Source organism: Epinephelus moara, chromosome 18, assembly GCF_006386435.1.
Source record: "Epinephelus moara isolate mb chromosome 18, YSFRI_EMoa_1.0, whole genome shotgun sequence".
In the NCBI taxonomy this organism is placed as follows: domain Eukaryota; kingdom Metazoa; phylum Chordata; class Actinopteri; order Perciformes; family Serranidae; genus Epinephelus; species Epinephelus moara.
In genome coordinates, this window is record NC_065523.1 from 14,354,558 (window position 1) to 14,368,142 (window position 13,585).

At 39.9% G+C, this 13,585-nt stretch overlaps 1 protein-coding gene across 2 annotated transcripts; it reads left to right on the plus strand.

The window, feature by feature from the left end:
• Positions 1-89: 89 nt before the first annotated feature.
• slc4a1a (solute carrier family 4 member 1a (Diego blood group)) lies at positions 90-12,427 on the plus strand. Of its 2 annotated transcripts, none has more exons than XM_050069883.1 (21): positions 90-217; positions 1,444-1,512; positions 1,752-1,807; positions 3,285-3,382; positions 3,766-3,812; positions 3,916-4,081; positions 4,189-4,324; positions 4,436-4,505; positions 4,588-4,630; positions 4,713-4,897; positions 5,013-5,220; positions 6,528-6,731; positions 6,845-6,993; positions 7,093-7,287; positions 7,404-7,649; positions 7,749-7,838; positions 9,433-9,599; positions 9,691-9,932; positions 10,026-10,195; positions 11,128-11,301; positions 11,410-12,427. In XM_050069883.1, exons 2-21 carry the CDS (start codon positions 1,489-1,491, stop codon positions 11,485-11,487), a joined length of 2,748 nt encoding a protein of 915 aa, XP_049925840.1. In that variant the 5' UTR covers positions 90-217; positions 1,444-1,488; the 3' UTR covers positions 11,488-12,427. The 2 variants fall into 2 exon arrangements, with proteins under 2 accessions (XP_049925840.1, XP_049925839.1); XM_050069882.1 differs by having other exon boundaries at positions 98-237.
• Positions 12,428-13,585: the final 1,158 nt, after the last annotated feature.

A 13,585-nucleotide genomic window follows, 5' to 3' on the forward strand; every position in this document is an offset into this window, starting at 1 on the left:
CAGGCCTTATCTCCCGCAACCCCCCACCATGTTGCTCAGCAACCAGAGGGGTTGTGAGGTACGGCACCTCTTAGGGTCGACGTAGTTTCATATGGGTGTTCCCGCTCTTCTCGTCCTCTTTCTGTACTCATCTTTTCGTTTGTCCTGGCTCACTTTATCAGCAGGCTCGTGTGGGCTGACAGAACAGAGATCTGCTGTTTCGAGTGCTGGAGACCAGGTGGGAGTACCTGCGTGCAGGTAGGGGTGTGGCTTTCTTTGGACAGGGGTCTGATGAACTTTGTGGTACTACTGGACTGGAGAGTAAAGGTCAAAATGAATGGATATCTGAATGCACCTTGATAGGAGAGGAGCGTACTCTAACCTTTAATGGCTTTGCCATGCTTGTAAAATAAGGACGGGAGTTTAGATGAAATTATTTTCTTGAGCTAAAATTATTTTCTCAGAAAAGAATATTAATCTTTATAATGTTTGCTGGGCACATTTTGTTTAAAAACAATTCAAACATTTTTACTTATTTGAGGTCAAGCTCAAGTGGCATTGTCAGCTTTGGATTTTCTGAATTCATTGCACTTTTAGGAATATTGCACCTGCTTATTTTAGCTTTGGGCTAAAATATCTGTCTATTCTCAGTGTTACATGTGAAGAATTGGTACCAAGAAATGGTTGTGAATGTCCTACTCAATGTTGTGCATGTGTAAAGTAAATGTGAAGTCGACTGGCCTCTATTTAGGCTATCTGATGAGAAATATTTTCAACTGCAGTTTGGGGGAAAAAAAGTTAGGTTTGTTCAGTTGTTTGTGAAATTGAAATGCAGTCAAGTAAAAACAACATGCTATGCTACATTCTGAGAAATATACTGTTAATTTAGAGTATTTGAGTCTGATTGTAACAGTTTTCTATTACTGGCTGTTACAGTAGCTGCACTTAAAAGTTTTTACTGTACTATTACTGAAGAGAACAGAGGTCTGCGGTTAAAGAAGGGTGTAACCCAAAGATAAGGCTGTGTACATCTTCTTTTGAAAATATAACGAAGCTCACATTCTCACCAGCTGGTTCACTATATGTCCTGAGCTGCGGCTCTGCAGGCAGACGCAGAGCGGTTGTGTGGCGGTAGATGACGGCATCTTCATCAAAGTTGCCTTAAAAAGGCCCAAAGCAGGCCTTACCGGTCTCTGTAGTGGCTTAGCCTAGTTGACAACAAAATAAACGATACTTTTACTACGATTGCTACAAAAATATGACATGTATTTATTGCAAATTGTGTGCTTTGGAAGATGTAGTTGCATCTCTTTGCATTATGTCAAAACTCACAACTTACAAATCACCAGTTAAAGAAGAGCTTTCATTTTAATGGTCCCAAATGAGACACTTATTTCTAATTGTGTTGTATCTCATATGGTCATTACATGTTTTTTTTATGTTCTATCACTTTTTCTGTCTTAGGGAATGCATACAAGTAGCTGAGAGTTCAACATCTGAAAAACATCAATGGATAACCATTTCACTTTTGAGGTTAGTCATGCTTCCTTTAACATCTAACAGTGTAACAGTACAACATGCAGCATTACAATTGGTACAAAATATCGTGCAACATCTCAAAGAGGAAAAAGATCTTATGAAATTGGTCAGGATGGAGAGTTTGGAGTTTGATGTATTCGGTTATTCCTGCAACAATATATATTTTCCCTTTATCGAACAATTTTCATCCAACTTTCTTCTATGACTTCTTCTTTAACTTTCCTCTTGACTAGGGCAGTGACATGTCCTATGAAGACAACGACTCAGCCCTCCCCTCTCCAGTGAGACTGTGAGTCCGCATTTTGCACTCTCTGTTTAAGCAGTACGTTACCTGAATATGTACTGTGACTGTACTCTGGGATTCTGCATCATGTTTCTTATAAAACAAAGCTAATAGGTCTGTCTTGCCCTGAACTGTGCATGTCAGGCAGTGCTCACAAGGTGTGCAAACTAGTCCCTCCAATCCCGTGATTATATATATATTTTTTAAGTTGTAGTAGGTAGGCTATAGTAGTTAAGCTGCTTTGATCAATAGTTGTAACAATGACATTTTAGCTCTTGTTGTTTTGGTTTGGTGGGCCGTAACTTTAATGTTTTGTTATTTTCTTTAAGTGAATAAGTTCTGATGAACCCACTTTACACTCCCATCCCACCACTCATCAGGCTGGCTCATGAACAAAGTGGTACATGTAGCAGCTAAAGACTCTGATATAATCAAAGTTGGTGGAGACCAAACACAGAGCTAAAAACCAGAGAGAAAATTTGATTTACATTCATCAGACGGCCCAGAATACTTATACAAATAACGCTAATGTGTTCACTGAGTGTAAACAGCTAACTGTTTGCTAACATGCTCACCATAACAACTGTTAAAGGCGATAATGTTATGTCAACAGCTTGTTTGTACTGCCCCCAAGTGGCCAATTAAAACTTAACAGATGCAGGTCTAAGCCAGGGGTATGCTCAAGTCAGGTCTATTCCCATGCTTATTACCTGCAAGCATTCAATCTATCTGATAACTATGAAATATTAATCAAAATTAGAATAAAATCAGGGTAAAGCTACTTTGAATGATAGACATGGACTGGCTGATTTTGCTTTTCAGTATGTTTGCCTTTAGAAAAAAAAAATGAAATTCACAGACATATTTATAACTTTGATCTTGACTTGAATGATTATTTACAATTCAGAAAGTGTTGAATAACTTCCATGTGATGTGAAATCAACATTGAGGGCCCTGGGTGAGGTAAGGCTGAGCCAATCCTCGAAGGGAAGAGATACTTTTATACAGTTTGTGGTAAATATGCCCTGGAGTCTAAACTCAGGGCACAAAACCCAGTCACACAAGCAGTTAGTGGTGAAATAATATATGTTAATCAGTCGTGCCCTCTTGTGGCCAAGAAGAGAATAGCACTAATAGCAAAAATTGTCAGGGAAATTTGATCAGTCTAAACTGAGACCTGTAACTGGATGGACTTTAAGTCACTTGCTATCCACAATTACAGGCTTATAAGTGACTTATGGGAGTGCATGTTCCAAAATAATATCCCAAATTTCCTCTCCCTATCAGGGCTGAGTTGAAGGTAGCATCCTGTATGGTAACATGAATGTGACATGTAGTATAAAAGCACTTTGAGTGGTTGGAAGACAAGAAGGGTGTGATACAACTGCAGGTCCATTTGCTATTTAAATAAGCAGATGTCGTTAAGAAGCACTCATGCTCATCCCTAGTCTTTATAGCTATTTCTGTTTCTCTATACCACCAGGACTCCACCAGGCCAGATCTATGACCTGGAGGGGAGGATGCAGGAGGAGGAGAATGAGCGAGCCATGGAGGCCTTTGTCATCCCCAGTGTTTCAGAGGGTAGGTTTCCCCTCTCAGGCAATCTGTGCACAAATCATATAACTCCAGTGGTGGAATGCAGCTAAGTGCATTGACACAAGCACTGTACTTTAGTTCAAATTCAGAGTACTTGTACTCTACCTCCACTCCACCACATCTCTTTAAAACCATTGTCACAAAGCTGAAAACAGAGCTTTTTTTCTGACACGATGAGAAGTTGACTTTTTAGAGATATATGGTTCTCACAGAACAGCTATTCGACAAACATACGATGATCATAATAAAACATTGACAGGGAACATTTTACTGCACAATGAGCGCTTTTACTTTTGATACTTTAAGTACATTTCAGCACAGGATCTGAATTCTTCCCCCACAAACTGTTTTCTGTCTCTTTATTTCAGCTTATCTGAATCTGAACACCAATGCCACCACAAGAGGGGATGCTCAGGTTAGTTGACATACTTCACGCTTATCAGATATAAAAGTTCACTAATGTAAACCAGCATTATCTTCTGGTGTGTTTGTTAACTTACCACACTGTATTACTACAGGCCTATGTGGAGCTGAATGAGCTCCAGGGCAGCACCTGGCAGGAGACCGGCCGCTGGGTGGGCTACGAGGAGAACTTTAACCCTGCCACAGGAAAATGGGGTCCTGCTCATGTGTCCCATCTCACCTTCAAGAGCCTGATCCAGCTCCGCAAGGCCATGGTCACAGGTGACATTGGAACTGTCAATGAATTGGAATTCAGTGCCTATATTACGATAAAATACAGCTTTGTTTTAGTTTGATGAATTAATTAAAAGCAACTCAAATGAACTCAGGTGCTGTCATCCTCGACCTGAATGCCAGCAGTCTGTCTGCTGTGGCTGAGAAGATGGTTGATGAGCTTCTGAACATGAATGAGATTCGCCTCTCTGATCGTGATGACCTGCTGAGAGCTCTGCTCTTAAGACGCAGGTAACCCAGAGGACGCACAAGACACACTATTTTTCTGTTTATTTCCACAAGATGTTGGTCATAGAAATGTTTACAGCATACATCTTATGCTCCTTTTATTTGTCCTTCCAGTCAGTCTGCAGGAGCTGAGGTTGGTCCCACTGGAGACATTGAGATGCAGACCTTTTCTGTCACCAAGAAGGTATACATTTTTAATACAGTTTTGTCCATTTCCATGTAATAACATAACAGATTTGACATTTACTGCACCAATATTTCTGCAGAGAGACACCTCTGACAACATGGAGGCCTCAATTGTCCTCTCAGGTATGTTTATGTGACTCAGATGCAGTTGTGTGTCCTCATGTGGGATTCTGAACAGATATGGCTAAAAGAGTGTTTTCGATAGGTGTATTGGACACCCTGCAGAAACCAGTGGTGGCTTTTGTGAGGCTGAGGGACTCTGTTGTGATGGAGTCCTCGCTGGAGTCTCCTGTCCCTGTTCGTTTCGTCTTTGCGCTGGTGGGGCCCAGCCAGAGCGGGATAGACTACAGTGAATGTGGCCGTGCCATGGGTGCTTTAATGGCTGACTGGGTAAGAGAGAGGAAAATAATAGCTCAGTAGCATGTAGCTTTAGCAATGAGATCACACACTGATGAAAAGAAGCCCACTTTTAGTGCAGGTGAGTAAAAGCTTTCTGGTCTCACAGGTGTTCTGTCTGGAGGCCTTCTTGGCTCAGACTGACAAGGATCTGACCAACGCCATCGCCGACTTCATGGACTGCAGCATCGTGATCCCTCCCACTGAGATCCAAGATAAGGCGATGCTTGACCCAATCATCAATTTCCAGAGGAGGATGCTGACTGACAGAGTCCGTCCCCTTGACAGCCGTCTTGCCTTTGGTGACAGGGTCAAAGGTTAGCACTGTTCCTTATACTTACAAAGTGTTCAACACATATTTTCAGCACCTCACTACAATTGTTACATAAATTCATCCCTTTAACTGAAATACAATAATATTTTTCAAATTAGTCTCAACCCTTCAGTCCTTAAACATGACAGGGCACATGGCATTAAAAAGAAGGATTGTGCTGTTTTGGAACCAACAAGGTTTTATGGGAAATGTGGTCTTAATTTGGAGAACATCAACGTTATCATTAACATACAGCACCTTTAAAATGTATTCACTTACACATAGAGAACAATAAAATCAGAACAGATAGGCAATTGGAGCCTTGCTGGAGAAATTAAAAAATGCTTCAAAAACAATCTAACCCCCGTACATACTGTGCGGGTCAAACTTGACCTGTTTTAACATTTGACGGCAGTAAAAACACCCGAAATACCATTCTTTTAGCCTAAAATATGACTATTATATTTAAAAAACATTATACTTCCATGCAGGCTCTACATATTTTCGTACACTGTTGCCATTCTAGATCAAGTTTGACCGGTATCCATTGAAATGGATTTTGGATCCACCAGTGTGGGTCAAGTCAAGGAAGATGGCTTTTGTGAATCTTGAAAACTGTACATGCCATGTCTGTGGTTTTTTTTTTTTGATGGGACAGTAGTGACAGAGTTCAACAGGGACCCCTAACACTGTCACAAGAACTGCCTGTGTTCCCACCACATTTGCCCAGGTTCCCACTGAGTCACTGATACCTGCAACGTTACAACAAAACCCCTCAAAATAAATTACTTAAAAACATGTTGGTGAAGATTCTCAGTCATCCAGGTCATGGTACTCATAAGTGCTATATTGTAGGCAACTGCACTTGCTTGAGTTTCTTGAAGACGTTTCGCCTCTGATCCAAGAAGCTTCTGCAGTTCCAGAACTCAAGGAGCTTCTTGGATCAGACGTGAAACGTCTTCAAGAAACTCAAGCAAGTGCAGTTGCCTACGATATATTATGACTTAAAAACCATCAAATCCCAGCCAATCAACAGAGATCAAAAGAGGGGCTGGGTGGGTCTTATGACTATGAAGGTACCTGAGCTGCCATTTTAGTGACTGAGGTTATAGAAGCAAGACTTTTTGTCCAAGAGTTCATTGATCTGGTCTCTCAATACTGCTACCACTGCTTTGATTGCTGCTGTATAGATACTTGTTATGGGGGGATTCTTAGACCAAGTCAAAGTTGACTTGGACCATACTGTGAAGGTATAGAAAAAGGCACATCTAGCGTTATAAATATTAATGTCAGTCTGATTTGTTTGTCCAGTTGATAAAGCTCCACAGGAGCCGCGAGAGGACCCCCTGGCCCGCACAGGCTATCCCTTCGGTGGGATGGTGAAGGACATCAAGCGCCGTTACCGCCACTACATCAGTGACTACACAGATGCTCTGAACCCTCAGGTCCTCGCTGCCGTCATCTTCATCTACTTCGCTGCCCTGTCCCCAGCCATCACTTTCGGAGGACTTCTGGGTAAAAGAGAGTTTCAGATGGAGAGACGTGTTTGTTTTCTCTGTCTCAGTTAATTTGCAGGAGTTAACTGACTTTTTATATGAATAATAATTTTCTCTGTTGTCTGACTCTAGCTGACAAAACAGACAGAATGATGGGCGTATCAGAGCTTATGATCTCCACCAGCATCCAGGGTGTCATCTTCTGTTTCATCGCCGCCCAGCCTGTCCTTGTCATCGGATTCTCCGGACCACTGCTTGTGTTTGAGGAAGCTTTTTATGTTGTACGTATGGTTGAACGGATTTCAAAACTCAATCTTAATCTTTAATTAGATATTTTTTCTTCATTAGCATCTACCTTCCCTTTCTTTATTCCATACTAGTTCTGCAAGTCCCAGCACATTGAGTACATTGTAGGCCGTGTCTGGGTGGGGATGTGGCTGATAGTGATCGTGGTCATCATTGTGGCTGTGGAAGGCAGTTTCCTGGTCAGATTCATCTCCCGCTTCACTCAGGAAATCTTCTCCATCCTCATCTCTCTCATCTTCATCTATGAGACCTTCAATAAACTTATCAAGGTTTCCTCACCTCATCATTTTCATCCATGTCACATCACAGACTCCATTTCCCTGTAATCACCTCATGTGTTGTCTCTTATGTAACTTCCTCTTACCTCTCATCTCCTCTTGCTCAGATCTTCAAAGCTCACCCTCTGATTCTGAACTACAAACATCTGAACGACTCAATGGACAACCCTTTCCACTCAGCCAATGAGCAGTTTATGGACAAGAATTCCGATGGCAACATGACCGATTCTAGGCTGAGCAATGAAACGGCCTACCCCAACACTGCCCTGCTGTCTATGTGCTTGATGTTTGGTTGCTTCTTCATTGCGTACTTCCTCCGCATGTTCAAGAATGGTCATTACTTCCCCGGCCCAGTAAGATCATCTTTCTATGTCCAGAGATGGTTTTTTAAAGTTTCTGTAGTATTCTGTGATATTGACCTGTGGCGTATCCTCTCCTCTCTGTCTCATTAGCTCCGTCGTTTGATTGGAGATTTCGGTGTCCCCATTGCTATTTTCTTAATGATCGCTGTGGATATCAGCATTCAGGATGCTTACACTCAGGTAGGTGTGGTGTTGTGGTGAGTTAAATCGTCTCTCAAGTAAGTTTTAACAGTGCTCGTATTTTTGCTAAAAACAAATAAAAAAAATCTTAAAGGGAAAGCTCATCCCATAATCAAAAATATATATTTTTCTCTCACCTGCAGTGCTAGTCATCAATCTAGATTGTTTCAGTGTGAGTTGCAGAGTGTTGGAGATATCAGACTGGAGATGTCGGACATCCCTCCAACATAATGGAACTAGATGGCACTCGGGTTGTGCTCAAAGTGCCAAAAATACATTTGAAAAACTCGACAGGAATATCTCTTTCCAGAGAACATGACCCAGTTACTTAAGATAATCCACAGACCTTTCTTGTAAGAAGTTTCACATAGGAACTATATTCTCTTTCTATCGAACTACACCCAACAACCAAACCACCGTGCAGAAGGAGACGTGTATCATGGACAAGAGACTCTTACTTGAGACAGCGCGAGATGTAAGCATTATTGGCGTCCTGCTGTAATGATAGCTAGCTCAGTGGTGCTCGGTGAGCTAGCTGTAGATGCACACTTCCTTCTTCACAGTGATTTTGTTGGTGGGGTTGTAGTTTGGTAAAGAGAGAATAGTTTCTACATGAAACTGCTCACAACAAGATCTGTAGCTTATCTTGAGTAACTGGGTTGTGATTTCTGGTGAGCGATGTTACTTTTAAGTTTTTCAAATGTCTTTCTTGGCACTAAACACACCACAAGCCAAGTTCCATCTAGTTCCATTATATTGAGGAGAAAGCAGACATTTCTACAGCCAATGCCTCCAACACTCAGCAACTCACACCAAAACAATCTAAACTGATACACAGCACTACAGGTAAGAGGAAAAATGTGAATTTTCGATTTGGGGGTGAACTGTCCCTTTAAACCGAACGTAATGTGCATTCAGATACAGTATATCTAAATGTTTTGTTTTCTGTACAGTATAGGTAACTGACAAATCATCCACATTAAGATGGCTTTCTATGCCAGTTATTGTTTAATGGTTTGGAGCACATTTAAGGTCAATGATTCTGAGCCTGGTGGGTCTTTTATTTCAAATGTTCGGAGAATTATTTGATTTTTTTATTTTACTGAAAACATTTTTTTATTCTCTTTATGTCTTCTATTGTATATTTTATTTCATTGTATTGTAATATTTTATATTTAAAGTGACAACGGATCATGGCATTTCTTGTAGCATTTCACATCATGTGTGTAAATACAAATGTGCACTTTGGTCCAGATCTTGACTATGGATAACATAACATACTTCGCTGATTAATGGTTATAATCAAGGACACACTGGTAAATAGAAAGTTATGTAGAGTATGACCTTCAGTTGGAGATTGTCATAAAGCGAGTAAACACCAATAGGCAAAAAAATCAGTTATATGTCCACTGCTTGTGTATCACCAACATTCATTCAACAGAACTAATCATCATGTCTTTTAAACATCTCTGAAAACTCACTCCATGTACATAAAAAGGAAGATAGAGTTTATGTTCCTTGTTACAGTCCTCTTTTATTATTTGACTTAACTCAAACTATGTTCTAATGCGCTAACTTTTTCCACCCTTTGCAGAAACTAGTTGTGCCAAAGGGCGTTCAGGTGAGCAACCCCAAAGCCAGAGGCTGGTTCATCAACCCCATCGGACATAAACAGCCTTTCCCCATCTGGATGATGGCTGCCTGCTGTATACCAGCATTGCTTGTCTTCATTCTTATCTTCCTGGAGTCACAGATTACTACGTAGGTGACACCATAAACAATAAAATAAGATTGAAATACTGAAATTAAGATGAGATTTTTGGTAAATTTCTTTCTCTCTGTGTATTACCAGGCTGATTGTAAGCAAACCTGAAAGGAAGATGGTGAAAGGATCCGGTTTCCATTTTGATCTTCTCCTCCTGGTCACCATGGGGGGCATCTCCTCTATCTTTGGAGTGCCCTGGCTTAGTGCTGCCACTGTGCGATCTGTCACCCACGCCAACGCACTCACTGTCATGAGCAAAGGCCCCAAACCAGAGATTGAGAAGGTGATAGAGCAGAGGATCAGTGGCATCCTTGTGGCCATCATGGTTGGTAGGTACAGCCATCCACAGTACTGGTGCGGACACAGCAGTCTCAGAATAAACTACCATTTCCCTTTATTCATCCAATTTCTGTGACTTCCAGGTGTTTCTATTTTCATGGAACCTATTCTGAAGATGATTCCGATGACAGCCTTGTTCGGCATCTTTCTCTACATGGGTATCACCTCTCTGAGTGGAATCCAGATGTGGGACAGGATGCTTCTGTTGATTACACCAAAGAAATACCATCCCCCTGATGCCTACGCTACCAGGGTACGCAGCCTCCTCAAACACACTTTAAGTGTAAACATTTAGATATTTTCAGTTGAGAGACCTTTATGTCTGGAAATGAGTCATTTTGAAAATGCAAAGTTAGTTTCACATGTTTGCAATAACAGTAAAGTACTGTAAAGACTTCATTGCTCGAGATATCTTTAGAATAATCTTATTGTATATTGTTGCTAGTGAGCCAGGGAGGTTTAAATTCAACATTATGGGCATTGGGTGCCTCTTTGTGGTTGTATAGAATCTGTTTGTAGATCTTTCACATCATTTTTTTGGTTGTTTTAAGTCTCACTGCTGTTCTTTAATGTCTTTTTTGGTCATTTTGCGTGTCTTTGTGGTTATTTTTCACCACTTTGTAGTCGTTTCACATCTTTTTGTTGTTTGTTTGTATGCTATTGTGGTTTCTTGAATTTCTTTTTTTCATTTTGCATCTGTTTATGATCATTTAACTGTTTTTGGTTAGTTTTGAGACTTACTGCTGTCCTTTCATTTCTTCTTGTGGTCGTTTGTAGTTGATTTGAGGTTGTTCCGAGCTTTTTTTGTGCTTTTTCCACATCTTCTGATTTTCATATAGTGACTCTGTGTGGTCATTTCGTATCTTTTTTGGTCTTTTTGAGTCTCTTTTTTGTCATTTTCCATCTCTTTGTAGTTGTTTGACATATTTTGACGGTAGGTTTTTTTTTTCACCCTGTGGCCATTTTGTATCTCATGGACCCCTGACCCCTAAACCTATGCTCTGTAGACCCATTTGGTAAACCTTTCATGCACAGGACTGTCACTTTGTCCTTATATTTCAGTGGGGTTTTTTTTAATCTATGACAATCTCCCTGTAAACAGAAACTAGTATTTTGTACATTTCCATGTTAGTGTTTGGCACTGTGCTCCCCTGCTAACACTTTTATCTGTTGTCCCTGATGCAGGTGAGCACATTGCGGATGCATCTCTTCACTCTGATCCAGCTCATGTGCCTGGCTGTCCTGTGGATGGTGAAGATTAGTCCCTTCTCTCTGGCGCTGCCTTTTGTTCTCATTCTCACCGTCCCTCTACGCATGGTCATGACTGGCACACTCTTCTCTAAGTTTGAGATGAAATGCGTAAGTACCTCTTTGTATTTGTTACATTCACTACAATCTCAGGCACACATTGTCATGTTATTTGATGTGTAGGTTTCTCAGTTGTAACCAGATATGTTTGTGTTGCAGCTGGACGCAGATGATGCCAAAGTGACGTTTGAGGAGGAACCTGGGGTAGATGTGTACAATGAGTCCCCTCTGCCATAAACAACACCATATCATTGATGTTTCATTCACAAACTGCCAGTAATTATGTGACAATTTCACATCAGGTGTCTTTCACAATATGTATTTGTAAACGTACACAGTTGCAAACTTTTCTGTTCTGTTATTATTATTTATCTTTAAAGGAAATTACCTCTCATTTCTAGAAAACATACATCATTTCCGCAGCTGAGTCTGTGTGTGTGAGACCCTGAACCACAACAGAGAACCAATAATACAGTCCATATTGTCATCAAGATATGCAACATCATGTTTTGTCCAGGAAAAAAAAAATTGATTTATTTAAATGAGAAGTATTTTCCCTTAAGACGTGAGGGAAATCCATTTTTAAGATTTTTTTTCTTTTAGTGCATAACTACACGAGCTTTAAAGTGACTAGCAGTGATGCTGCATTGTAGATCTGTGCATGTGATTCTACCTGACTTAATGTTCATTATTTAAGTTAAGCAACTTTTTATCTATTCAGGTCTTTACACGTGCACATATAATGAATTTCCATGGGATTGTCCCACCTGCCTTTGTCCCATACATTAGCATTTCCTTTGTTTTAAATTGAGTTACTCGAGTTTGTCTCATTGATAATTTTTGATGTATGGTTTACTGAACTGAACGTTTGCTTTCTGTTTAGCTGACCTGTTTAGAATTTGTATAAAAATATGTGTAATGCACTTATATCTGATTTTAAGTGTGTACTTGCTTCCATGATTATAAAATAGGATTAATAATAGGTAGATAGTGGATGATTAAATGTTTTTCTTTCTTTTTTTTGAGAAAATTGTTGCATATAATCAGGGAACAACTTATTTGTAAATGTGCCTTATTGTGCCTGTTCATGTGTTTGTGTGCTTGAAACACTGTACAGTAAATGCTTGATTGGATTGGAAGGATTTTCACTTTATTAAAAATAAAAACATCCATTAAAGTGCACGTTTCCATGAATGCATTGGAAGATACAGTATTTCACATCACTCACAACTAACTTCTATCGTTTTTATCTTACAAGTGACAGGAGAGGGGTGTTCACTTGAAGCAAGACGCCTGCCACTTAGCTGCATGCTGCCTTCAAGGTTATCAAGTAATCTCCAACTTCTCGGCACTCCCACTTAGAAAACACCAATAACGCAGATGTAAATACTCCAGTCCTGAGGAAAGAAATTAAGCAGCATGACATTTTTCTGTGCTGTGTCATGACATGTACAATTTTACCAGGTGTTTAGATGTCTGTCTGTCTGTGGACAAACTTTGTCAACAAGATAACATCACAACCGTGCAAGATGCAGTCATGAAACTTTACAGGTGTTGATTTCAAAATGAAGGCCGAGTTCAAAGATGGGTTTGGTCCAAGCAAAGGGGCTGGAAGTAGGGTGATAGGAAGGTGGGTGTATTTCTGGGTAGATGGGTATGTTACAGAGGATGAAGTGGGTATACTCTCCCATATGCTCCACTGTTTTTTTGGTGTACTGTAAATGGCCAAACAAGAGGTGGGTATACCCTGTACACCTGCATATACCCACCTGCTACTACTATTACCACATTTTATTAAATGTGATATGACATTAAGTAAAGATTAAGGATTACAAAACAGACTAGGAAGCTTCAATCATACAAATGCTTTGCAGAAACACATGAAAGTGTGTCATATGCAGAGCTGAAGTGTGAATAAGTTAGACTTTATTAAGAATGAAATTGTGAAATGCAATACCATTTAAAGTGCTGCTCATTATTATTAAAGTTATATAATTTTGCTTACTTTCAAAATACTTTGACAAGTTAGCTTTATTTCATTTGAGTGGTTTCTTATTATTTGAATTCAAAAAGCTACTTTCATCTTAAAGTCTTTCACTGTCATTTAAGACAAACAGGGTAGAACGTACAGGTGGTTAATGCTTTGATCCGAATGAGCAAACAGTGGAATTTACTTATTTACAAAAATTAAAATTGGGTGAAAATAGATCAAAATATGATCAATTAGATGAGTGCTTTGGATCATTTACCAATATATGGTCATATTTTATATTATACATTTGTTCATTAGGCTATGTCTTTTTATTTATTTGAAAACTTTGGGTCTCACATATGC

Coding starts and splice junctions, on each gene's coding strand:
- slc4a1a (XM_050069883.1), top strand. CDS start 1,489: ATGGATAACCATTTCACTTTTGAG. Junction 5,221..6,527: donor CTTTGGTGACAGGGTCAAAG/GTTAGCACTGTT, acceptor TTGTTTGTCCAG/TTGATAAAGCTCCACAGGAG. Junction 7,839..9,432: donor TTCAGGATGCTTACACTCAG/GTAGGTGTGGTG, acceptor CACCCTTTGCAG/AAACTAGTTGTGCCAAAGGG.